This window comes from Neovison vison, chromosome 9, assembly GCF_020171115.1.
Source record: "Neovison vison isolate M4711 chromosome 9, ASM_NN_V1, whole genome shotgun sequence".
Lineage (NCBI taxonomy): Eukaryota > Metazoa > Chordata > Mammalia > Carnivora > Mustelidae > Neogale > Neogale vison.
In genome coordinates, this window is record NC_058099.1 from 23,268,097 (window position 1) to 23,293,939 (window position 25,843).

The following is a 25,843-nucleotide window of genomic DNA, read 5'->3' on the forward strand; positions in this document are numbered from 1 at the left end:
CCTCACTAGGCAAGGGGAGACCCTCGGGCGGCTGCAGGGCTGCGGGGCTCAGGGAGCCGGAAACACGTGTGTGCTCACCTACGTGTACACACGTGAGCACACCTACAGCAGCAGGGGGCGCTCGGGCCGGCAGGGGGCAGCACAGCCCCGGTTTGCAATTACCCGGCGCAGCCCCGAGGGAGGAGGGCGTGCTGCAGTCCCGGCGGCGGCGGCGGCGGCTGGAGGTGCAGCCTCCCAGGTGGGAGGCGGGGGCTGCGGGCGCAGGAAAAGGCGCCTCAGGAGCCAGCGCTCGGCGGGGCCTCCTCCGGCCCCGGGCGCGGCGCGGCGAGTGGGAGCGAGCGCGCCGGGAGCACGCAGGCGCCCTGCTCGGCTGGCCCTCGGCCGGCGCGCGGCGCGGGAGCAGCCCGCAGCCCGCGCCCAGCGCCCCCCGCAGCTCCGGGGCCGCCCGCGGCCGGCCGTCGGGAGCGGCCCCTCAGTAGCAAGCTCGGGCCGCCGGCCCGGGAGAGCGCGCGGCGGCGGCGGCGGCGGGACGGCTCCGGGGCCGCCCCGAGCGCGCCCTCCCGCCCGCGGCCACTCGCGGCCGGCGCTGGCCGGGCCGGCGCGCCCCGCAGGCAGCCGGAGCGCGGCCTCGGCCTCGGCGGGAGCGAGCCCCGGGCCGCAGGCGTTGGGAGGCGGCGCAGGCGGCCGCGGGCACTGACGGCGTCGCGGGGCGCTCCCAGGCGGCGGCGCAGCGGCGGGGGGGCAGGGGGCGGAGGCAGGGGGCGCCCCCAGCCAGGATGCTGCGGTTCCTGCGCCGGACCTTTGGCCGCCGCTCCATGCAGCGCTACGCGCGGGGCGCGGCGGGGCGCGGGGCCGCGGGGCTGGGGGACGAGCGCGACGGGGGGCCGCGGGGGGGCCCGGCCGCTGCCGCCGCCTCCTCGACGCTGCCCGCCGCGCCGGGGGGCAGCGTGTTCCCGGCCGGTGGCGGGCCCCTGCTCACCGGCGGCGCGGCCGTGCACATCTCCGCCGCCGGCGCTGCCAAGGCCACCCTGTACTGCCGCGTCTTCCTGCTCGACGGGACCGAAGTGAGCGTGGACCTGCCGGTGAGTGACGGGCCGGGTCCGGGGCACTGGCACCCCTTCGGACAGCTCCCCTCCCCCAGTGTTCCTCTCTGGGTTCCCCTCCTGCACCTCTCCGGGAATCCCTTCCCCCTTCTCCTGCGAGCACTCCCTCTCCCTGCTTCCCTCTCGAGCCACTCCGTCCCGGTCTCTTCTGGAGCCCTTTCGGTGTCCCCGTGTCCCCGTCTTGGGACATTGCGCTGCTGGGTCGCGCCTTCTCCGGCTCCCACCTCGTCCCTAGGGCCTCACTCCCTCCCCCGCTCACCCCGTCCCCTCTTCCCGAGTCCCCGCCCCCTGGCGCGGGTGACCAGTGTTCCCCTTCCGTCCCCCAGGTTCCAGGGGGGCCTTTTTGGTGCTGGGGTATTGGTTAGAAAAATCTCAAAGCAATGCGAGACTGCCCCGCGGTGGCCTGCTTGCCCCCACAAAGTCGCCACCAGGCCTTGTCGAGACGGCAGGGAGGAGAAGCCCCCTCCCCTGCTGCCCAGCAGGTGCCCCAAGTTTGGGAGGGAATCTAGGGGACCATTTCTCTCCCGACCCCCTCGATGTCCCCCACCCCTGCCCCATCCTGGTCGCAGAGCCCTTATCAGCCCTCCGCTTCGCAGGGATTTGGGGGACTTGGGAGCTAACTCTATAGTCGACTCTTGGATCCGGCCAACTTTGGACCGGCGGAGCCCTTTGCTGGGGCGCTGGGAGTCGGCTCTAGGACGTCCACTGGGCCTGGTGTGCGGGACTGCCCCTCACCAGCACCCCGGGCAAAGTGCGTGGGGTGGCCGAGGAACCCTCCCCCCCCCCGGGCGGTGGCGCCGGGTGCGGGGCCACCCGCCCACAGGTGGTTGCACCCCGCCCCCCTCCAGCAGTGAGCTAGGCTGGCGCTGTTGTCCCCGCCAGGGCGTCCAGCTTTCTAGCCCGAAGGGGCCAGATGTGATCAAATCAAATCCGCACATTAATGGGCGCCTACTGGGCACCCGGCGCTGCGGCAGACGGTGCCTTTGGGAATCTTTGGGTGTGACTGAGGACACAGCGCCGGTGGAGCTTTTAGATGAATGTCACCGATCATTCCGAGGGGTTCACGCGGAAAAAAGAACATACCCAGACTTCCAAAGGAAACATGTAGGCCTTCCCGGGTGTGGGAAATTCTTTAGGCTTCCCAAGGAAAGTAGGAGGGAACTAGGAGCCTGTATGGCTTTTAGATGGGAAAATCCGATGCTGCTTGGCCTGGACTTTAATGCAGCCTTAGGTGTAATTTTGAGACAGTTTCAATTTATGGCAATTTTATTTTTGTGCCTCCTAGTGCTCTCCATAGAATATCGTTTTGTTATGATAATACCCTTGCGGGGCCTTTTTATTCAGGGAAAAGGAGCCAATGTTCCTGTGCTTAGAGCTGTTGTCTTTAAAATAGCATTAAAATGTTACTCCTCCCCACGACTGAGGCTCTCCAGCTCTCCAGCTCGTCTTCAGCTGGGAGGGGAGGCCCCAGGAGCCTGGAGGATTGGAGAGCCCGGCAGCTGGTGTGTGGAGAGGATGTGGCGTCTTTTGCATCTCGGATCGGGGAGAGGAATGCTTTTCCCTGAGAACTTTGACGGAGCTCCTAGAGGATTTTCTTGTCTGTTCTCCAGGGATGATTCGTTTATAAAATGTATTGCTTCTGTCAGGTTTGTGCGACAGGCTTAATTGGGGTTTCTCAGATGAAAAATGCAGACTGAGCCAAATGCATACGTGGTGGGTCAACCCAGACAGGTACCCCAGCGAACAGGTTGGGATGGGGCCCACACTGAGTGTGGGGGAGGGGGGATATTTTACATCCGGAAAGGTTTCTCCGCCTTAGGAGAGGTTGCTTGACAAAAGGTTTCCCTGGGTTTTCTTAATGGTGGCAGATTTCTTGATGCTTTTAAGACGTGACAGAGCGAACCCCAAATATTATTTATACAGACGCACGCCTATGTATAGCCACCTGTCCAAAGACAAAATGCAGGCTTTTGTCATGTGAGCCCTCAGGGAGGAATGATCAAGAAAAACCACCAGTGGGCACGGCTCATCGATTTAAAGATTTATTAGATATTAGAACTGCATCACACAATCTCCTGCGCTAGTCTTCCCAGATCAGAGTTTTAGCTGCTGTAATTAATTCCCCCAGTACGAGGTTAGCAGCAGGCTCCCAGTGAATTTGTGGATGGATCCATCACCTGCGTGCTCCTTCCTAAGACGCATTTCCCCAGGCTCACGTTTTATGCTGTCTTGTTGGGCATGTAGCCCCACTTGTCATGGTCCCCCTCTTCTGCTTTCCTGGTTTTCACCGCTTCCTGGGCCCTGGTGTTGCCCTGCTCCCTCTCACACAGATAGGATTCACCGTTGGCTGCCATACCCTAAGCTGGATTTTCTGTCCCCCTGTCACTTCCATGGGCACCCAGTGCACTTGCCAGGCTGACTATGGCTCCTTTGTCATTGAGACCCAGTGGTGATGTTAGCTTCAAGGATTCCTTTGCTCTGCACTGGAACAGGGGTGATGCATTGTCATCAGCCCTTTGATTCGTCCTGATCTGGACACAGATTCTGCAGTTGACTTGACCCCAGAAGCGCCTTTGGTGTGACCACGCTGGGCCACGCACGGTGCTGTGTGCAAAGGCGAACGAGGGGTGGCCCAGAGGCTCCCGGGAAACACAGGTGGAAACACGACGTTTTATTCTAAGTGGTGCTCTGTGATGCGACCGGGTGGGGACCAGCTCACCCAGACAGGGTGCTGGGGGATGGGCAGGTTACGGGGGCTTCCCAGAGACTTTGACTCTTGCAGTGGTAGGACCTCAAATCTGCGTCCCTTGTGCATTTTTAGAATACTCCTTATGTCAAGTCCACTCCTGGGCTAATCCGTGGCCTGTGGTTATATATTTGTAATAAAGGAAGAAGCACCTGTGATCCTTTCCAGCAGTCCCCCAACAGGGCCTCCAAACCCCCTTGTCTGGGCTGCACCCCCTAGCATGCCTGCCTGTTTTTAACCTTCACCGAGGTTACTCAACCTTTGATAAAGTGTGAACAAAAGGGTCTTTAAAAAAAAAAAAAATCCCTCTATACTGTGCAGCCTGAAACGGGCTTGCTGTGCAAACCTCGCTTCCAGGGGAGTCCCTGGCTTGCCCTGCAGCCCAGAGAGGCACCCTGAGCCACTCTTCGTCAGAAAACCTGGCCCTGCTTGGGAAGGCGCTGCCTCCCTCTCCTAAGAGCTGCCTGGCCCTGCTCGGCCCTCAGGTGTGGTCTGGTCCGCGTGGGGCAGGACTCCCTCGGCCTGCCCCAGACACTTGCCTTCTATTAATGCAGCTGAAGATCCCATTAGTGTGCTTGGCAGCGGCACCCGCTGTTGACTCATATTAGCTCTCTGTTGACTAAATCCCTGGCATCGCTTTTGCTGCTTTTGCTCGTGCGGCTGTTGCTCAGCCCCGTCTCCCCCTCCCCTGCGTGCACAGTCTTCCAGCAGCTCTGGGTGGAAAGCTGTGAGGATGCGTTTGCGACTGGCTGTTAGCACTCCCGCCATGCCTCTGGAGGGCACGGCTCTTGGGTCTGGAGGGGTGCGATTGGCGTGGTCGCTTTCTCCGAATCTGGAACTCAGCATCCACTCGCTGTGGTGGGTGCGAGCAGGGAGAGCTTTGGAAGAGCCGAGCTGAAGTCTTGCTGGGCCAGCGCTGCAACCTTGGGCTGCTCAGGCCCTCTGAGCATCGATTTCCTGGTCTTTCAAATGAGGATGTGGGCAGGATTATGTGAACAGCGTACAAAGCTTCAGCACACAGCAGGCCCCTGGTCGCTTTTGACCTCCCACACCTCCTCTCTGGACTATGGAAAGGGTTTGGAAGCATGTCTAGTGATGGACCTGAAAAACCCCAAAAAGCTGCGGCAGGAAGGCTAAATATCTCTTTGTGGAAATCAGAAGTTGTATGGGATGTGAGAGATGCTTTTTTGAAAGTTTCACTCTATTTTTTTTTTTTCCTAAGACTTTATTTATGTATGTGAGAGGAGGCGAGAGCGAGCACGGGGGTCGGGGGCGGAGGGAGGCAGGCGGAGGGAGATGCAGACTCTTGGCTGAGCAGGGAGTCAGGTGTGGGGCCAGTCCCAGGACCTGACATCAAGACCTCAGCGGAAGGTAGAGGCTTAGCAGACCTGTTTCACTTTAGATGCAGAAAGGATATCCCCACCCCACCCCCCACCTTAGATGCAAAATTATTACAGTTTTAGAGCTAGAATCTCTGATACAGCGGAGTCCACGTGATAGAACATAAAGATCGTATGCCTTATTTCGGAGTTGAAAGGGACCCTAGACAACACACACCCCATCCTTTGTGCATATGGGAAACCGAGGCCTGTGCATGGAGACTAACTTTGACTTCCCTTTAGTCACTCAATGAAGAGTCGGAATGGGTTACTATGCGAACCCCGAGTGCCTAGCTTTGGAGGTGAGTGTAGGATCAGTGGTAGAAAGACCGCCCCCCCTAGTCCTGACCCAGACTGTGGAAAGGGGGTGGGCTATTGGGAGGAGGACCCATTTTCCCCAACAATGGGAAACCCCAGCAAAATGGTTCCCTAACTGCAGTGTACTTTCTTTTTCTCTGCAGTTAAAATTCCCAGGGTTCACCCCCAGCATTTCTGACTGAGTGGTTCAGGAAGCTGGACTTCTCGCAACTATCCCAGGCGATTCTGGTGGCCAGGGTCCCTTCACACCCCGTGAAAAGCACCGGCGGTAGAACGGGGAGCAGAGGGCAGCCGTGCTGTGCGTTAAGAACTACTGTGGGGGGCACCTGGGTGGCTCAGTCGTTAAGCGTCTACCTTTAGCTCAGGTCATGATCCCAGGGTCCTGGGGTCGAGCCCCACATCAGGCTCCCTGCTGAGCAGGGAGCCTGCTTCTCCCTCTCCTGCTCCCCCTTCTTACGTTCCCTCTCTCACTGTGTCTCTCTCTGTCAAATAAATAAATAAAATCTTTAAAAAGAAAAACAAAAAAACCAAAAAACTACTGTAGGCACACTAGCGCCATGGTCATCTCTGAGCCGGGGGGTTGGCCGTGTCAGCCCTGAGCTTTAGGGAGCCCATTTTTGTCCCGGTGGAGTGAGGCTGGGGCAGTTGTCCCCGGTGAGGGCTGACAAGGGCCTGCCTGGCCTGCAGGACCGGGCAGAGTGGTGGGCAGGGGGAGTCCGTTGAGTGTGGGTGGAGGGGAGGGCAGAGGCCTCATGGGGTCTGGTGTGGAGGCGGGGAGGTCTTCACCCTCAGGTGTAGGTGAAATGGAGGACCCTTGAGGACACCCCAGAAAATGGAGGAAGGCAGCTCCTCATTTCCACCCTCTCCCAAGGTTCTGACTTCTGTGACACTTTGCCTCATCCTGGGCCTCTGGGTGGCTTACTTTTTCCTGCCCCTGAGGGAAGGTGTTGGCTCAAGGTGGTCCTCCTGTGCTGACCCCCAGTGTCAGCCTGTGAATGAGGCCATGGGGTACCTCAGACCCCTACCTGGGTCTCAGTTTATGTATTTGCAAAAATAACTTTGTTAAAGGAGGGCTAGTGGGAGCGGGGGCATTCAGAGAAGAGGAGAGGTGAACATCCTTCCCAAGTGGGATACAGACGTGACCTCTGTCACACTGTAGTTTCACACTTGCTGGACTGTCAGTGTTAATATGGGGGAGGGGGGCATCTGTTAGTGTTTCCCGTGCCAGTAACGTGACCCTACGCTGGTCCAGGACCGAACAAATATTAACTTTCTAAGCACTTTCACGTGCATAATCTCACTGAATTCTGTCCCTAGTGCACCTCAGGGATGAAGGCACAGGTCTGTTTAATTTTGAAATAGCAAAAGGTCAGCGCGCGCGTGTGTGTATGTATGTGTCTCAGTAGGGGTTGGGGGGGTACTTTCCCTTAAATTCTTGCCTAGGGACTTAAAAAAAATCCACTCAGTAACCACAGAAATCCTCCATCCACAATTTGTCCTCAAAACAGGTGTTCCTCCTTGCCCACTGCCTGGGTCCCTGCGCCCGCCCTCCTCCACTCTGCCTGGAGCTCTCCCTTCAGCGGGCACCTCATTCTGTGGGCACTCGGGTGACCTTCTCTGACCTGTGCAGCTGGGGGCAGGCAGATTCATCTTGCTGGATTTTTTAAATTTTCCTTTTTTTTCATATTGGTGTGTGTCTTCGGCCCCTACTTTCATTTCACATTAGAACACGCTTAAAGCAGAAAGACTAGAAAATAAATGCAGAGAACGCAGAGAAGTGGAAACATCTAAAATTTCATCAGCGATAACCAGTTAAAACTGTGGTGTATATCCATCTGTAGTTTTTTTTTCTTTTTGTATTTAGGTATAAATATGTACTCAAAATGATGAATTTGCGTGGGTTGATTGAAAGTCCACCTCTTCGGCACTATTGAATAGGGATCACGGGCCCTGAGTTTGTGTCCCTAGAGGGTAGAGGTTCTTGGCCCCCCTTTATCTTCCCAGGGACCCTCAGCCGGGGTGGGAGCCCCCAGGGCTGGTTGCCCTCTGAGCTGTCCACCTATGTACTGCCCTGCCTGAGTGAGAAGCAGCCTCCCCATCCTTGGAGAGCCTCACTCCACCATCAGCTCTGCTTTCTGCCAGGTTTGAGGCCCTGCTGATGGAGCCGCAGAATTCTCTCACGTCTGGGGGCTTGTGTTCTGAACACCTGCTTTGGGTGGTCACTGTCCTCTCACCGGCTAGGGATGCCGGTGCTCAGCTACCAGCAGGAGCCAATCTGGCAGAGATGGGCGGGAAGCTTGCAGCGTCCCAGGTGTGCCCCCTCTGCCCTGATGCCCCCAGTCTCCTTCTGCAGCCTCTGGCTTCTCTCTAGAGTAGGGTTGATCTCCCTAGTCCTGCTCGATTTTTATTTCTGGTTTATTTTTCATCGTTTCCCAGAATGTGTCTGTGTACCCGTAGTAAACAGTCAGCAAGGGCTCCTTGAGCACTTACACTGCGCGGAGCGTTGGGAGGGATCCATGAGGGATGAGATCATTCTGATCTCAAAGGGGAAACCGGGTGAATACGTAACTGGTAGCTCCACCTGAAGGAGGGCGGAGGGTGAGCAGCCGATCTGTGGAGTGGGGCTGGCGATGGTTTGATACCCAAAGTGACATCAGGTTGTCCCAGAGGATGCACAGGAGGGAGTTCATGCAGATTTGGTCAGAAGGTGTCAAGGCAGAGGAAACAGCAGGTGTAAATGCGTGGAGGTTGGAGCCAGAAAACCCCATTTCCTGGGCTCTGGGCTCCTTGGAGTAGAGGAGGATTGTAGAGCTCTGGCTGAGTCCCTAAATCTTAAAGGAGCGAGTGAGGAACCTTGAAAGCACAGATGTGTGTCTTTAGCTAATCAGAGCTGAGGCTTACTGAGCATTTGCTGTGTGCCTGGTCTGTGCTAAGTGCTTAAGGGATTGGCTTGTTGAATTCTCACGAAAACTTGGATGGTGTAATGGCTGTTATCCCTGATTTGTAGAGGGGGGAATCAGGGCTCAGGAGACAGGTTCTAACACTTGGCCACGTCACATAGATAGTGAAGGTAGACTCCAGCTGGAAGCTCAGACTGTGAGGAGAGATTCAAGGTCTGGAAAGTCTGACAGCAGGAGCAGGCCTTGCTGGGGGTGGGTTCTGAGACTGTCCCAGGGCTCCTGAGGTGGATGGGGACCTCTGAGCCTCCTTTACAAGCCAGTTGGGGTTTCCAGAAATCAGATTAAATGCTTTTTAAATTTTTTTAAAAAATATTTATTTATTTAAGTAACCTCTACCCCAAGTGTGGAGCTTGAACTCACGACCCCAAGACCAACAAGAGTCATACACTCTCCGCCCAAGCCAGCCAGGTGCTCCCCGAGTTGCAGCTTTCAGGCATGCTCATTGAAGACACTTCCGCCCAGAGGACAGTCTGGTTTGATGGCCGTAAATTTTCAACACTGAGGTCAGAAGTAGCCGTAAATTTTCAACACTGAGGTCAGAAGTAGCCTACATCTTGAAAAAGTGCTTCATAGAACAACACTGAACTTTTCACCCAGAAAAGCATTCTGCATATTCCCATCCTGCGCCCAGCTTCTGTCCCTGTGCTTTCATATACGTGTGCATAAACCCGGTGTCAATTTTTTTTCTCCCATCCCAGCCTTCGTGACAAACCCCTCATCATTTGGTGCCCTCTTCTGTGACGACTCCAGACTGCATTCTCCCTGCAGTCTGTGTGTGTGTGATGTGACGTGATTAATACTTGTCTCTCCCTGTCTTGGGGTTGACGGCTGATATGCAAAGCACCTGGTATCTTCTCTGATAGGCAACCCTACCCCTTAGGCTTGCAGAATCTGTGTCACTCGCCTAATTGCTGCTGTGCGGGAAGGTATTATTATCCTGTTTACACGTGGTCTCAGCTAGCATGTGGCCTTGGGCCACTCAGGTAATGAGTGTGGTAGAGTCTCAATTGCATCTAGGATTTCTTTTAAAAAAAAATTTTTTTTTTAAAGATTTTATTCATTTATTTGACAGACAGAGATCACAAGTAGGCAGAGATGCAGGCAGAGAGAGGAGGAAGCAGGTTCCCCGCTGAGCAGAGAGCCCGATGTGGGGCTCGATCCCAGGACCCTGGGATCATGACCTGAGCCGAAGGCAGAGGCTTTAACCCACTGAGCCACCCAGGCGCCCCGCATCTAGAATTTCTGACTCGTTTTCTAGTGCTCTTCCGCCAGCCATGCTGGGCACACTCGGCCTCCCTGGCTTGAAACGTGTGTTCCTGGGAGCGCCTTTGTGATTTGACAGGTCAGAATTTCATGCAGGAAAACCTGCTGTCTTTGCCTTTCAGCATCTATGGCCCCAGGTCCTGTCTGTCATTTCTCCGGGTCTTTCCCCTAAAGTCATAGCTGGCTGAGTGCCCAGCGTTTCCTTGTGGAAGCTAAGGACTAGAAGGCACAGTCCCCAAGGTGCTCTGCCCCCTGTGAGATCATCTGGAGCTTCCTTGTTTCCCAGCACCGAGCTCGGTCTCGAATGCAGGACTGTCCCTGCTGCCAGCCCAGCTTGGGGGACGTGGACTGCCTGGTTCCATAGGGGCCTGCGGCGCCGGCGTCCCTCAGCCCTGTCGTGTCTCCTCCATGCCCGTTTCTTTTCTATTTGTTGTTGTCCCTGTCGTACCTGACCTCAGCTCAGGCAGGTTGAGGTCGGTGTGATAGTGCTTTTCCTTTCGCCCACCTCCATGCTTGGTCAGCGACAACCACTTTGAATTACGTTTTTTTGTTTTTTTTTTTTTAATTGTGATATAGTGTAAGTAACATAAAATTTACCGTTTTAACCATTTTTAAACATCCAGTTCGGTGGCACAGAGTGCATTGACATAGCTGTGCGGCTGTCACCACCATTCATCTCCAGTCATCTCTCCACGCTGGAACTCTGTGCCCGTTAAAGGATAATGGTCCGTCCCCTCCCTGCACCCCCGGCAGCCACCCCTCTACTTCCTGTCTCTACGAATCTGACTACTCCAGTTATCTTCTATAAATGGAGTTATGCAGGATTTCTCCCTTTGCGCCTGACTGCTCTCCCAGCATAGCATCTGGGATGACAAGGGTCATCCGAGCCGTAGCATGTGTCAGAGTGCCCTTCCTTTTTCAGGCTGAGTAGTAGTCCAGTGCAGGCCGGCCCTGCATCTCGTTTACCCATCATCCGGGTTATGGACTTCTGTGCAGGTCTAGGCCTTCCTAGCTCAGTCCTGCCTGTTCATTAGTGGTACTGCCATCGGAGACTCAGATGTCCCCAGCCCTCCGCTCATGGTTCCATTCTGGCGTTCTCTCCCCTGAGACTCTTCTGCTCTGTGCTCTTCATCGTCCCAGGCTATCTGCTCTTTGTCTCCCCCCCGACACTCTTTTGTCTGAATTACTCCATGTGGGCAGGTTGTCAGTCTTCCAATTTTTGGAGCTGCAAATATAAATACAAGAGAGTGTACCACGAATAGTTTAAAGAAAAATAATACCATGAACGCCTGTGTACCCACCACCGAAAAAACAAAGACATCAGGATTAAGCATCTGGATTAAGCCTCACCCCCAACTCCCACCTTGCTTAGTGGTGAGTTTGCTTCTCCCTCTCCCTCTGTGCCTCCCCCTGCTCGTGCTCTCTCTTGCTCTTTCTCAAATAAGTAAATAAAATCTTTAAAAACAAACAAACCAAATAATACAAAGACCTCACCAATGCAGTTAAAGCCCCGATGCTCCTCCTGACCACACTTCCTGCCCTTCCACTCCCCTGATATAATGTCTCTCGTCCTTTCCTTTTCTACGTTATAGGTTTACTGCATCTGTATGTTTATCCACATGATATATTGTTTTGTGTGCTTGTAAACTTTATAAAAATCGATTTTTTTCAATACCATGTTTATGAGATTTGTCCATATTGATGAGCTCACCCTAGTTGTTATTCCTCTAGAATTCCTTTGCATGAATCTCCTGAAATCTGTCCTTTGCTGGTGGACCTTGGGGATGTTTCCAGTTTGGGGCTGTTGGGAAAAAATGCTGCTTTGAACCTTCTGGAATGAGTCTCCTGGTGCATATATGCAAGCAAACGTCTCTCCTGGGTATTCAGTCAGGAGTGGACTGGCTGGGAGGGCAGTGCACAGGGCCTTGTAAGATCACGCGAAATCATTTTCCCAGAGTCCCAGCAGCATATAAAAGCATCTGTGAATCCATTCTTCCACACTTGGCACTGTGCAGCTTTTTTTGTTTTCTTTTATTAGTCTAGTGGGAGTTCGAGGAAAGTCACTGTGGTCTTCACTGTTCAGTCAGTAATGAGGTTGAGTGTGTCTGCTTGTGTTTGTGAACCATAACCATATTTCCTCTTCGAAGACTCTGTTCTGTGATTTTTGCCCGTTTTTTTTTTTAGTCATCCTGTTTCTCCTGTTGTGTTCAGCTCTTTCCCTGCTAGTCTTTATGAGATTGTCTCCCATGTGTCGCCTTCTTCTGAGGTAACCTTCATGGAAGTGAGAACACTTCTCTCTGAGTTCCCACACAGGCCTTTCCTTCCTAAGTGGGGAATTAATGTTTCGACTTCAGTTTTGCTATGCGGGAATTTTAGAGTCAGTTGCCGCTGGTGGGTTTTGGTGAGGAATTGTAGGTATCTGTAGATTGCACTTCAGTGCTGCCTATTTTTTTCAGTTTTTATTATCGAAATTTCTAAGCATATGCAGAGGTAGAGAGAACCCCATGTATGAACCACATAATGAACCCCAAGTACCCATCATCAGGCTTCATCTATCAAGATAGCCATGCTAATGGCCATCTGTATCCTCACCTCGTCCCTTCCCAGTGATTTTTTTTTTTAAAGATTTTATTTAACAGAGAGATAGCACAGCAGGGGGAGCAGCAGAGGGAGAGGGAGAAGCAGGCTCCCTGCTCAGCAGGGAGCCCAACATGGGACTTGATCCCAGGACCCTGGGATCATGACCAGAGCCAAAGGCAGACACTTACCCGACTGAGCTACCCAGGCGCCCCCTTTCCTGATGGTTTTAAAACAAACTCCAAACATGTAATTTCAAACTTGCACTTCAGTGTACATCTCTAAAAGACTAGGGTTATGTTTATAAATAGATCCACTATACCAGTAAAACACCTAGAAAATGGTTATCGGAAGATATTTAGTCAGTGTTCAGATTGTCCTGTTTGGCTGTCAGCAAGGTCCTTTCATTGCATTTGGTTGATATTTTATCTAGAGCTTTTTAAAAATTGTTTTCAAAATATTTTTTCCCTAGCTTGTTGAGGTATAATTGGCAAATAAAAATCGTATACGTTTGGAGTGTAAAGCTTGGTGATTTGATAGAGGTATAAATAGTAAAAGCTGTTACTGTGCATCGAGCTAATGGACATGACTGTTGCTTCACCAGTTATAGTCATGTGTATCTTAGTGAGTTTCTGAGATCCACTTTTAGCAAATTTCGAGCATATTGTACATTATAATTAACTATAGTCACCATTGCTGTATGTGAGATTCCCAGAACTTGTTCGTCTTCTAACTGAAAGTTTGTGTTATTTTGACCGACATCTCTCCATTTTCCCTACCCAACAATTTAAAGGTCTCAATCTAGAGTTTTCACCTCCCCCCCGCCTTTTTGGGGGTCATTTATTTGCCGGTTTGTCCTATAGTAGTCTCTCACTTTCTGGATTTTGTCGATGGCATCCTCAATATTTGGTTACCCTCAAGTGCTCTTGGTATAGAGAACTGGCATTATTTGACGCATCTGACTTTGGGCACACAGAACCATAAGAAGGCTCTTTGTCCCGAAGAAGCTTGGGTGGAGACAAGTTATTACACCTGATGTGAAGAGTGCCATAGAGAACTTTAAGCTCAAAAAAAGGTCTAAGGTAAGGGGACTGAGTGGGACAAATGAGCAACCAGAAAATCCCAGAGAGAGAGTTGGGCTCTGAAGACAAATGGGAGAACAGCCTTCCTGGTGGCCAGATCAGCATATGCAAAAGCACTGAGGCTTGAAATTATCCATTCAAGATTCCTACTCCTTGCTCAAGCCCTGCCAGTGACCCCACGCATCCTCTATTTTTCATAGGATGTTTCTATGTTTCTTCTTCAAAAAGGTCCAAATTCCTCATCTCTGGAAAGTTTCCAGTATATTTGATGAAAGAACGTCTTTTCTTTTTTTTCTGTATTTAACACCCTCTTTCGTCATTAGCTCCTTTACTTCTTTTTTTTTTTTTTTTTTTTGAGAGTGGGGGGGAGGGAGAGGCAGAAGAGGAAGAGAGAATCCTAAGTAGGGCATGCAGCCCCGATATAGGGCTCAATTTCATGACCCTGAGATCATGTCCTAAGCCAGAATTGCGTCGGATGCTTAACCGACTGAGCCACCCGGTACTTCTCTTGACACTGGTTTTGAATGTCTCCCTTGACCTTGGATTCTTCCTTTCTCTAGGTCACTCCTATTTGGGAACCCTTCCATTTTCTGGGAGGTGCCCAGTGAGCCCTTCCCATCTCCTGGCCGGAGGTAGCAGCAGACATCTTAGGGAGCAGAATCAATGAACTCTTCCGAGAAGGGAGACAGGGCAGATGGTGGGGCAGCGGGAACCACTGGGTTATGCCCCTAATGGAGCCCTTGGAAGCCACATGGCCCAGAGCTGCGTTCTGGGATGGCAGGTCTTCCCTGTGTGCGTTGGAACCTTCACTGCTGCTCCTTGTAGCCTGCTGCTGCTCACCTGTGGCAAATGAGCAGTAATTAGTGTGTAATAAGAGCGGTTGCCTGCACGCAGCCCTCCCGGCTGCTTCCCCTCTCCATGGCCGACTGACAGTCAGCAGGCCTCTCGGCTTCTCTGAGACTCCTCTACCTCTCCTGAACGCCAGCCCCTGTTCTCCCCGGGCCCTGCAGAAACACTGCCTGCCCTCTGGCCTGGCCATGAAATGGACGTGGGCTTCATCCAGGAAAGACCCAGGAAACTGTAAAAGGCTTATGAGGGTTAGTTATTAACCTGCAGAGCACGCTGGCAGCCTGATACACAGCGTTTCACGGGCCGTAGTCCTTTTACTGCTCCTGCCTGCCGGACCCGAGGCCCCGAGGTCCAAGCCGCCTACTCAGTCGGTCGTCGTGTGTACTGAGTGACATCGCGTTGTGACGATGGCCGCGAGGGTGGCCGGTCAGAGTCCAGGGTGGGGCTCTGACTGGGCTGGAACCGGCCCCCATTCATTCCCGCAAGCTGGCGGCGGCAGGTCCCACGGGGTTCTCCAGGGTGAAAGCTGAGACAGGGAGGTCCGGACGCCGGGATATTGTAATGGGAGAGCAGGGAGGCCAAGGTCGAAAGTATTTGTTCAGGGTACATCATCAGGGTTCTCTGTGAGATTTATTTTGCTTGGAAGTCCAAAAGTCTGTTGCTTTGCCCTAGAAGCTGAGGTGGATCGTTCCTCTGAGACCCCTGAAGAAAAAAATGAAAAAATTACATGCTGTCTTCTAAAAGAAAGAGAATGGTGTGTACCTGATTGGAACCCGCCCTGTATCTTACCAACTCACGTCAGGGGACGAGCTCTTCCACGCGTGTGACTTGTCCAGAGAGCTGCAGTGCCTTGACTGACAAGACCTGTGTTATCTCATTTCTTTGTGAAAAACCGCAACAAAAATTCAGGATCATCTAGTGTGTTCAAGGCCCAGTGTGGGGAGGATGAAGTGGTTAAAACTGTCGACCCTCCTTAGAAGCTCTGCGGGGCGCCCTGCACACCTGCTGTCCCTCATAAAAAGGAGAACGAACACCTTCAGCCTGGCCGTGGTAGCCCATGGTCAGCATGTGACCAATCTCAAGGATTCAGCACTGCTCCTCCCCCCTCCTCATGGCCCCAGCTTGGGGTTTCAGGCTCCTTCATCATCTGCACCCTGGGGGGCCGTTTTGCCTTGTGTTCCAGCCTTCAGCACATCATTGCTTTGCCCCCTGGCTTTGCCGGGGTACCGGTCTACAGCCGGCCTACCACCACCAGAGACCCGACCATTTCAGGGTTTTTTTAGACTCCCGAGGGGATTCCACGGTACAGCCAAGTTTGAGAACCAGCGTTCCACGGCAGGCATCACACCCCTTACGTTCATGTAGTGTTTTACGTTTGGTGCCATATTTAATCCCAATAGCACCTTTCTGAGACAATGATGTGCATTCTCCCTTTACAGAAAGCTCAGCAGGAGCATTTTTGCCCATCCCACAGCTAGTAAACGTCCGAACCAGACCTGAAATCCTTCTCAGGCCCCACGTCCACTTTTCCGCAGGTCTGCCCCTGGGCTGCACCCCGCCGGTCCTCTTGGTCCCCCCCACCTCCGTTCCCCATGCTTGACTTCTAACCTGCACGCCTCTGCTGGGCTCTTCCCCTTCTTGCTGGCCAGTTCTGGCCCCAGAAGGGTCTGGCCATCTCTCAGGGTGCATCTCAGAGGCTCTCAGGTCTGTGAGGCTTGTGCCGAACACCTACTTCCCTCCTACAGAGTCTTCCCTCTCCTGCCTGAGAGAGCTCGAGGGCCACTTCTGCCTTGCAGGGGAACCAGTAGGTTTCCTGCTGAAGTAGTTGTCCATGTAGTAATTCGAATAATAGGAAACATTATTGACCTTTTTTTTTTTTTTTTTTTTGAAAATGGTTTTCTTTTGGTAGAGCACACATTAAAAATTCGATCATTAGTGACATTTAGTACACTCAAGGCGTCAGGTTCCCATCATCACTGCCTAGCTCCAGAACGTTGTCGTGACCTCACAAGGAAACCCTGTACCCGCTAAGCAGTCGTTTGCCATTCTCCCTGCCCCTGGCAACCACTGATCTGTTTTCTGTCTCTGTGGATTTGCCAGCTGTGGATATTTCATATAAACAGAATCGTACAGAATACTTGGCCTCTTGTGTCTGGTGTCTTTTCCTTGGCATAATGTTTCCAGAGAACATTGACCATTAACATTAATGGAAGCACTTTACATGGCTTAACTCATTGGCTCCTCACAACTGTATTAGCTAGGTGCTTCCTATGAGCATCCTCATTATGCGGATGAAGAGATTGAGGCTCAGAGAGGTTAAGCAACATGCGAGAGCACACACAGGACATAAGTGCTCTTGGCTTCCTCATTGTCCTACTGGTCTCTGCTCTGCCTGCTGTTGACCTTGACCTTGAGAAATTAGAAGTGTAAACTCTGTGTGTGAAGTAGAAATTGAAGGGCAAAATTGCAACATCAGGAGAGGATTAATCTATGGCATCAGGATAACATACATGATGCAGCTCCAGGAGCAGAAACCAGGAGAGGTACCCCTCAGGAGACTGCAGAACAGAACTGCCAAGTTGGATTCTACAGGTTTAATTCTTCGTTTAATTGGAGTGGATCAGTTTTGTTAGAGATTTTTTTTAGATGTCAGAGGTCAAGTCTGAGGATTGTGTATCTAGCGTCGGAATCCAACTGGTATTCCAGGATCACTGAAATGTTGCAGGATGAGTCTCAAGAGCTAAAAAGTGAAAAGGATCCCACCTAAAAGATTTCTTATAAAACTAGTGCCTACTGTATGCTAGACATAGTTCTGAATGCTTCCTGTATACTTACTCAGTTAATTCTCACAAAAAATTTACAGGGTGACTATTGCCCTATTATATAGACAAGGAACCAGGTGCAGTATAGTCAAATACCAACTCCAGGTTCTTGCCACTAGAATGTGGTACACCCAAGAAGTCCGACTCCAGGATCCAGGCTCTTCATCGTTTTTTTTAAATCCTCATTTTCATTTTTAGACTATACCTTTCCTGAAGGCAGTGAGATCAGAACAACCTAGTTGCTTGAGTAGGAAGAAGATAAGGGAAAAAATAATGAGAAAATGTTTTTATTAAAAAGTAATGCTACCTTGTTCTATCAGTTCTTCACTTTTTACTTTTTTATTCTTTTTTTTAAAGGTTTTATTTATTTGAGAGAATGAGTGGGGGGAAGGTGAAAGGGAGATGCAGACTCCCTGCTGAGCAGGGAGCCCAATGCGGAGCTCAGTCCCAGGACCCTGGGATCACGACCTGAGCTGAAGGCAGAGGTTTAACCAACTGAGCCACCCAGGCACCCCAGTTCTGCACTTTTTAAAAATAAAAGCAATACTTGTTTAGTTTAGAATTAGTTTAGGGATTACCAATTAAAGAAAGTACAGAGTACAAATCATAAAATACCTCTACCAAGAGTACCGCTTTGACATTTTGTATATAACCCTGTCCCTTTTTCTCTAAGCGTTGGCAAAAAAAAAAAAAAAAAAAATTTTTTTTCCAACAAAAATGTGATCATACTGTGTATACTTAAAAAAGAATTCTGGTAAAACATGTTCTCAGTCTTTACACTGTACTACGGCTTATATGTGAAGAAACGCTTGGAGAGAGATGGTCCTTGTCACGGGCGGGAGAAATCTTATCTTTGCAGCCAAGAGAGCCCCTGAGCCCTTGTGTAGAAGGATCCACAATGGCTGTGCTATGAGAAGGCATGTTACTGGGGACTTTCGACTCATGGTAGGGCTGAGGTTGGCCACAGGTTCTGAGCCCAGCTGAGCATGTTGGATCTTCATGTGTGTTCCCGGTCTTCATCTCATTTAAAACTTGTAGGCCAGGGGCACCTGAGCCTTTGGCTCAGGTCATGATCTCAGGGTCCTGGGATTGAGCCCCGCATCAGGCTCTCTGCTCAGCAGGAGCCTCCTTCCCCTCTGTCTCTGCCTGCCTCTCTGTCTACTTGTGATCTCTCTCTATCAAATAAATAAAATCTTTAAAACAAAACAAAACAAAAAACACTTGTAGGCCAGCAGAGCAGGTGTTCTCAGTCCCATTTGGCCGAGGGGGTAGACCAACCCAGAAAGGTACATTGTTCTTTTGACTCTTTGGAACTCCCTGCCGCCTCATTGTGCTTCTCAGATAACCATACTGCCAGGCAGAATGACCGGGCACCATCACAGCTGGACAGGTGAAATTGTGTGGGGGTTCCTTGGAAGTAGAGATGGATTTCCCCCAGGGGATCTGAAGCTTCAGGGGAGGTGACCATTGTACTGATTGTGACATTGAGTGACAGAAGATTGGCAGTCCAGGTGGACAGACGACCTCACCGAGGAGGGCAGGAGGGGGATGTGTCTGAAGAAGAGAAGCAGAGGAGACGGGAAGAGAGACTAGCACCCCTGGACACGTGGTCTTTGTCTCTGCAGGGTGGTTGGAGGTGGATGGACAGACTTAGAGGCTGTCACTGGCGTTGTGGGTCTGAATCAGGGTGATACTGGACATGGGCAGGAGAGGCAGGGCGGCGGAGTTGGAGGACCTGGAATGCAGTGGATTTGGTGGCTGGATTTAGGAGTGGGATTGAGGGAGAAGCTGAGATGGGACCCCCATGTTTTGTGCATGGCAGGTTGGGGAGGTAGAGAATCCTGAGGGGAGAAAAGCAGTAGAGAGGGACCCTAGTACCGTGTCGGCTTGGTCTTTGCTTTCGTACAGTTTGCAAAAGTAAGATTTTTGTTTTCTTTCTTTAAAAGGTCCTCCAGATGGTGTAAGTTTTAAGGTGCCAAAAAGCCCAGATTCACTACTGGTTGGGTTTTAGATGAGGCCAGTGTGAGGGGCCAGCAGGTCACACTCCTGGGGAAGAGTCTGGTTGGGGCTTGGAATACAGTCCATGTCTGACAGGGCCAGCTAGGAGGCTGGGACAAGAGGGTCAGGTGCTGATGTCTGTAGATCTCTGGATGCTTGTTCTCTGCCAGGCGCTGATTTTATGTGGGTTTTTCAGCTCAGACAGTCCCTGAGCATAGGGGCTGATGTTCCTATCACTATTTTACAAATGACAAAAGGGAGGCACCCTAAATTCTTGGCCATTCTGCTCTTTTGCTGTCCACATCTGGGCAGGGTGCACATTTTCAAGGAAGAGCAAATAATGAAGAGATGGGCATTCATTGAATGCCTTGCTGTATACACACAGCCAAGCCAGGGGGCTAGGTGGATACAAGACAGAGTCAAAGATGCATCTTTTTTCTTAAGCAGCTGCCTGTTTAGTGAGAAAATGGGCCTTTTGCATTCACTGAGAATTTTACAGCTTTTCCATGCTTTCCTCCTGTTTTTCTTGCTGAAGAACCAGGGCAGGAAACCGGCAAAAAATAGTGATACACCTTGCTTTGTGTAGAACATGTTGCAAGTCAGCCCTCATCGGTCAGAGCTCTGAGATAGTTGGCGCTAAAATGTGCAGAAACTCATATCTGGCACATTGGACCCAGGGAAAAAGCAGGACTTGAGTATTCCATTGAAAAATCGTGGCTCTGAATCCCAGTGTGGGTTATTTTTAGTCTCAGTTGTTTATCTCCTAGCTATCCACATAAGATGGCGTGAGAAGGCGATGAAGACGTGTCTATATGGTTTGGCCCAAACTGAATTTTAAGCTTCCTCTTTTTGTATTCCCATGCATTATGCTAAGTGAAATGAAGCTTCCACAAAAAAGTACTCCCCCTCCCCCCATATGATTCCACATATATGCAGTTCTAGAGCTGGCAAAGCGAGTCTGTGGAGAAACTAAATCAGAAGAGCCGTTGCTTCTGGGGGCCGCTGGGATTGCCCGGGAACTTTATGGGGCGACAGGAACGGGCTAAATGGTACCAGGGTGGGGAGTTACACAGATGTTTCCACCCGTCAAAGTGAAACTGTGCAGATATGTTAAGGAAATTTATTACCACCAGCCGAAATAGATTAAAAATTTAAAAGTTTAAAAAAAATTAGTGGAGGAATGTATAAAGAGGATGCAGAATGTTGGTAATTGTTAAAGCTGAGTGGCAGGTGTTTAATATGCTGTCCTGTTTTGCGTTTGTTTGAAATTGTCCGTATTAACAGGTTTTCTAAAGAAAGAGGGGACCAGGTTTTCTTTGTTGATTCCTCCTTTCAGGAATCCAGTGAATCCTCCTTCCAGAGAAGTCTGGTCTCCTGAGGGACATGCATGCTCTCTGGGCACTGGGGTTGGTCCCAGCCAGGCCTGGCTATGCTGCTTTCTCCAGTTTCCTTGCTTTCTGTCTTGCTGGTGGCCATGAATCTTGAACTCTGGCTTTCTCCCACTGGCACCTGCCACCACCCCTATTTTTTTTGTCCCTGTCCTTTTGTTACTCCTTTTTTTTGGGGGGGGGATTTTTTTTTTCCAATTTATTTATTTTCAGAAAAACAGTATTCATTATTTTTTCACCACACCCAGTGCTCCATGCAAGCCATGCCCTCTATAATACCCACCACCTGGTACCCCAACCTCCCACCCCCCCCCGCCACTGCAAACCCCTCAGATTGTTTTTCAGAGTCCATAGTCTCTCATGGTTCACCTCCCCTTCCAATTTACCCAAAAGCACATACCCTCCCCAATGTCCATAACCCTACCCCCCTTCTCCCAACCCCCCTCCCCCCAGCAACCCACAGTTTGTTTCGTGAGATTAAGAGTCACTTATGGTTTGTCTCTTTTGTTACTCCTTTGATCCGGGAACTGACCCTCCCCTTTTGTGGGACTTTGACCATCCCACTCCACCCAGGACGGTTTCCTCTTATCTTTGACTCTCTGGCTCCTTGGGGCCACCGTGATTCCAAGTCATTCCCTGCTGTTAATTGACTTGAGTTTCATTTCTCTTTAGCTTAGGGTGGTAAAGTGCCACCTGCGTGCCTTTGTTCAGAGATACAAGGTCTGCGAATTGGAGGACAGTGTCCCCACATTCCTAGGCAGCTGTAAGCTAGTACGTGCTGTGTGAATCTGTTTATATGAACTTCGAAGCAGGCAAAACAACTCTGTGGTGCCTGTAGGATGGAAGAAAGGGGTAGAAATGGGAAAGAGGCATGTGGGGGCTTCTGGGAGTCCAGTAATTTCCTATTTTGTTTTTGTATGTTACCCTTTCATTAAAAAGTAAACTAGAGGGGGGCGTCTGGGTGGCTCCGTGGGTTAAGCCTCTGTCTTCGGCTCAGGTCATGATCCCAGGGTCCCGAGATCCAGCCTCGAGATCCAGCCTCTCATCCGGCTCTCTGCTCAGCAGGGAGCCTGCTTCCCCCCTCTCTCTCTGCCTGCCTCTCTGCCTACTTGTGATCTCTCTCTCTCTCTCTCTCTTTCTGTCAAATAAATAAATAAAATCTTTTAAAAAAAAAACCTAGAGGTTAAGGCAAGGCTTTACAAAATCACCACTTTTCACATGATAAAATTCAAATTTGTAGATTTAAAAAAAAAAAAAAAAAAAGATGAAGATCTGGATTCCCAGAGTGGCAGTTGGCCAGATCTGTGTAGTGACTGCCTGTGCTCCCAGCCCCCCACCATTCATCATGGCCTGCTTCAGTCCTGGGCCGGCCTAGCCCCGTGGGTGCACCACTCCCATTCGTGGTTCTGCGCACCTCCGGCAGGAATCCGTCAAGGCGGCTGGCGTGGGGGTGGTACCTGAGTAAACCCACACAGAGTTTCCTCCTCCATTCACATTCTGTTGGTCTCCTAGAAGGTATGAGTGTTGTGGTGGCGGGGGAGGGGCGTGTCAATGCCTGCTTCAGTGTCAGTCTTACAGGAATACCTTTGGGCATGGATTTGACGTCCTGAGGTGCTGGGATCTTGTGTTGTTAAGACATTGCAGGTGAATTAGTTCTGCTTGAACTGGGGACAGTTGGGATAGGCTTAGGACCAATGCACAGCAGTTAAAGAAGGTACTCGTTTGTACCCAGATATCGAGGTCTGTCAATCATTTCCTATTTGTGTATTCTATTTTATTTTATTTTAAATTTTTAGAAGATTTTATTTATTTATTTTGACAGAGAGAGAGAGAGATCACAAGTAGGCAGAGAGGCAGGAAGAGAGAGAAGGAAGCAGACTCCCTGCCGAGCAGAGAGCCCGATGCAGAACTCTATCCCAGGACCCTGAGATCATGACCTGAGCCGAAGGCAGAGGCTTAACCCACTGAGCCACCCAGGCACCCTGTGTATTCTATTTTAAAGTAACGTTGCACAATAATACTAGTTAGTGCTTGTACCTTGCTTGGCATTCTGTTGTTGCTTTTAAAAATACATTTACGAGGGTGCCTGGGTGGCTCAGTGGGTTAAGCCACTGCCTTCGGCTCAGGTCATGACCTCAGGGTCCTGGGATCGAGCCCCACATCGGGCTCTCTGCTCAGCAGGGGGCCTGCTTCCCTTCCTCTCTCTCTGCCTGCCTCTCTGCCTACTTGTGATCTCTCTCTGTCAAAGAAATAAATAAAATATTTTTAAAAAATACATATACGATTGGTGGGGCACCTGGATAATGCCATTGGTTAAGCATCTGAGTCCTGATTTCAGCTCAGGTCATTATCCCAGGGTCCTGAGATCGAGCCCACTTCAGATCCGTGCTCAGTGGGGAATCTGCTTGAGCTTCTCTCTCTCCCCTTCCCTCTGCCTCTGCCCCTCCCCCTGCTCAAGTGTGTGTGCACACACATGCTCCTGCTCTCTCTTAAAAAAAAAAAACCATAGATGATTGGAAAATTTTTTTCTTAGTTAATGGATATGAAAGACTAACTTTCTGGGTGGTGAACCCACGTCAAGATTCTTATAATAGTTCACACTAACCACAAACCACATACCTCAGGGAAATAATCTTGTTAATGCCATCCTTACAAATCCAAACCTACAGGCTGTAAGCATCACACCTCCTTTCCTCCATCTGAATGTGTCATTCTCTGCCTTCTTCTTGCAGGATTTTTTTTTTTTTTTTTTTTTTTTTTTTGGTAAGAATACTGAGTCACCAAAAAGAGAGGGAGAGAGAGGAAAAATCGAAGGCCAGCTAGAAAAAAATGTGATTTGTGTGCCCTTGCCTCACATGGGTGGTTGCTGTGCCTCAGTTATAGTTCTGTGTCTCTACCTGCCAAGCCCACCATAGACAGGGTTAAAAGTCTTACGCGCTTTTCCACTCATGAACTTTTTTTGGAAACTTGTTCACGCACCCAGAGCCAAGTAAAAAGCCTGAAAATTCTGTGCCTTAGCAGTTGGTGTGATCACTAAAAGTTTTCAACTGTAGGCAAATTTCCTAGTTGGGTTCACCGCCCGTGATTTTAGAATACCAGGTCTGGGTGGCACCCGAGGAAGTTGGGCTCCATGGCTGCTGTGACTCAAGCGGGGCCCCCCAGTGAAGGCTCTGGGTCCCCAGAAGGCTGTGCGTGGGGGGAGGTTCCTGGGGCTGAGAGTCTGCGGTCCTGAGCACAGCTCTGGCTCTGCCCGGGCCCGCTGCATGTTTCCATCTTCTCCACACATCCCCGGGTGCTTGTGTCGTCTCCAGTGTAGAAGCAGGAAACAGACCCCAAAAGGCTAGGGGGCTTAGCTGAGCTTATGCTGCTTGCGAATGGTGGAGCCCAGGTTCAAACCTGGTTCCAACCCGAAACCGTGGGCCTCCCTCTGTTAGCTCAGGCTGTGGTAACAAAATGCCTTAGACAGAGTGGCTTAAAGCACAGATGTTTCTTTTCTCTGGTTCCGCAAGTTCGAGATCAAGGTGCTGGCAGAGTTGGCCTCCCTGGAGGCCTCTGTCTCTTCTGGGCTGGTGGCTGGCTGGCTCCTTGCCGCTTCTCCTCTCCATCTCCCTCCTCGCGTGGCCAATCCCCGTTGTCCCTAAGTGTGACCTCGTCTTTCTCTAAGGATACCAGTCAGATCAGAGTAGGGCCCACCCTAATGAACTCATTTGAACCTCTTTAAAAGACTCTGTCCTCAAATACAGCCCCATTCTGAGGCACTGGGGGGGCTAGGGCTTCAATGTATGAAATTTGGGGGGACACAGTTCAGCCCATGACCCACTCCCCTGTTACTTGATCTCCATAGAGCTGTCCTTCTGTGAACGGGCATGCTAGGGAGAAAGAGGCCACCTCCATCAAGGGGGCTGTCTGACGGGCTCACTCTGGGGCTAAGGCCCGTTAAATTCTTCATTTCATTTGGAACTTAAACATCCTGACCAGGTAAGAAATTCCCTGGCCCCAAACTCAGCCCGAGTGGAGAAATAGAGCTGGGACTGAGCGGCTCCCCCTTCCCTTCTCCTCCCCCCGCCGCCCTGCATGCGGACCCTAGAGCTGGTGCCTTCGGCCACTGCATCACCGGGTGGGCTGTGACATCTGGAAGCCCCTGGAGGGTTCCGCAGAGAGAAGGGAAACAGTGGTGACAGGACTGGGGCGTTCAGGGAAGCTTTGTGTGTGAGGCGGCCTTATTTTGGAAATCGAGTCGCACTCCTAAACCGCTGGTTGGATGAGGGCAGTCCTCCACCCAAAGTTAGTTCTCTTCATGTTTCTTGGCTGGTTTCCCTGGGAATTCATTGCATATTTATTTATGTGGGGTTATTTGCTTTCAGAATTGCATGGCGGGGGAATCTGCAATCTGGCTGCAGAAAGTAATTTGGCAATTCATTTTCAGGGCTGCCCTTCTTCCAGCAGCTTGTTTCAAACTCAACCTCTGGCACAAAGACATCCATCATTTTAATTGCGCGTTACTGTTTAGTCAGGCACAAATTCATTTCATTTTCTTTTTCCTTTCTCCTATGGGGTTGTTTTTTTTTTTTTTTCCTGAACCACCATTTAAAAAAGCCAAAAATATTTCCCTAAACCAGGCACTTTTTATAGTTAAGGAGTTTTTAACACTGAGGCTTCTGGTTTTTCAGTGTTGCATATTTGGTTCTTAACCTTTCAGAGACGCAAGGCTCGCTGTTCTTTCTCCCGTTGCGATAACATCCATAATACAGTTGTCTCAAGATGGACCAAGGAAAGACCGTTGACAGTTCTATCGGTCCCAGGGTCAAAAGATTCACGTTCTCCTGACGTTGCGCTGGCTGCCTGGCAGCTTGACCTGCCTCATTTCACCCACCTGTAAAATGAGGGACTTGAACGCGCTGATTCCTAGAACATTCCTGTGTTCCTCCTTGGGAACTTGGATGTTGAGGAGGGCTCCTTACCAAGGCCTGCTCACTGTGGCTATCTAAGGATGCCCACCAGGGAGCGTGTTCTGTTCTGTATCAGATGTTTTTAATCTGCTTGGTCACAGTTGATGGCGGGTTTTTTTTTTTTAAGTTCAAGGATAAAAATCAATCCTGTATCCCTCAGAAACGTTCTAAGGGATAAAAATCACTGATGCCATGAAATTAGATAGGGTAGAATGTTTAACTTTCTTGTCCCACGCTTAAAAGATTTCGCTTTTGTTGCTGCACATATTTTCTCACTATAAAAGAATGTTACTGGTGTCGGTGAAGTTGGGCACGGAGTACAGTAGCACACCCCCTTTATAGGCTCCACCAAGGACCAGGGGCAGGGATGAAATGGGACTTAAGAGCCACAGGTAGGTCCGAGCTGGAC

General features: G+C 50.9%; 1 protein-coding gene across 5 annotated transcripts in view; it reads left to right on the forward strand.

Moving 5' to 3' along the window:
- Positions 1-776: 776 nt before the first annotated feature.
- EPB41L4B (erythrocyte membrane protein band 4.1 like 4B) overlaps positions 777-25,843 on the forward strand; it is a 124,555-nt gene continuing 99,488 nt past the window's right edge. For all 5 annotated transcript variants that reach the window (XM_044265176.1, XM_044265179.1, XM_044265177.1 and 2 more), the window contains exon 1: positions 777-1,082. In XM_044265176.1, the coding sequence (XP_044121111.1) occupies positions 777-1,082 (306 nt within the window). The remainder of the gene's footprint in view (positions 1,083-25,843) is intronic.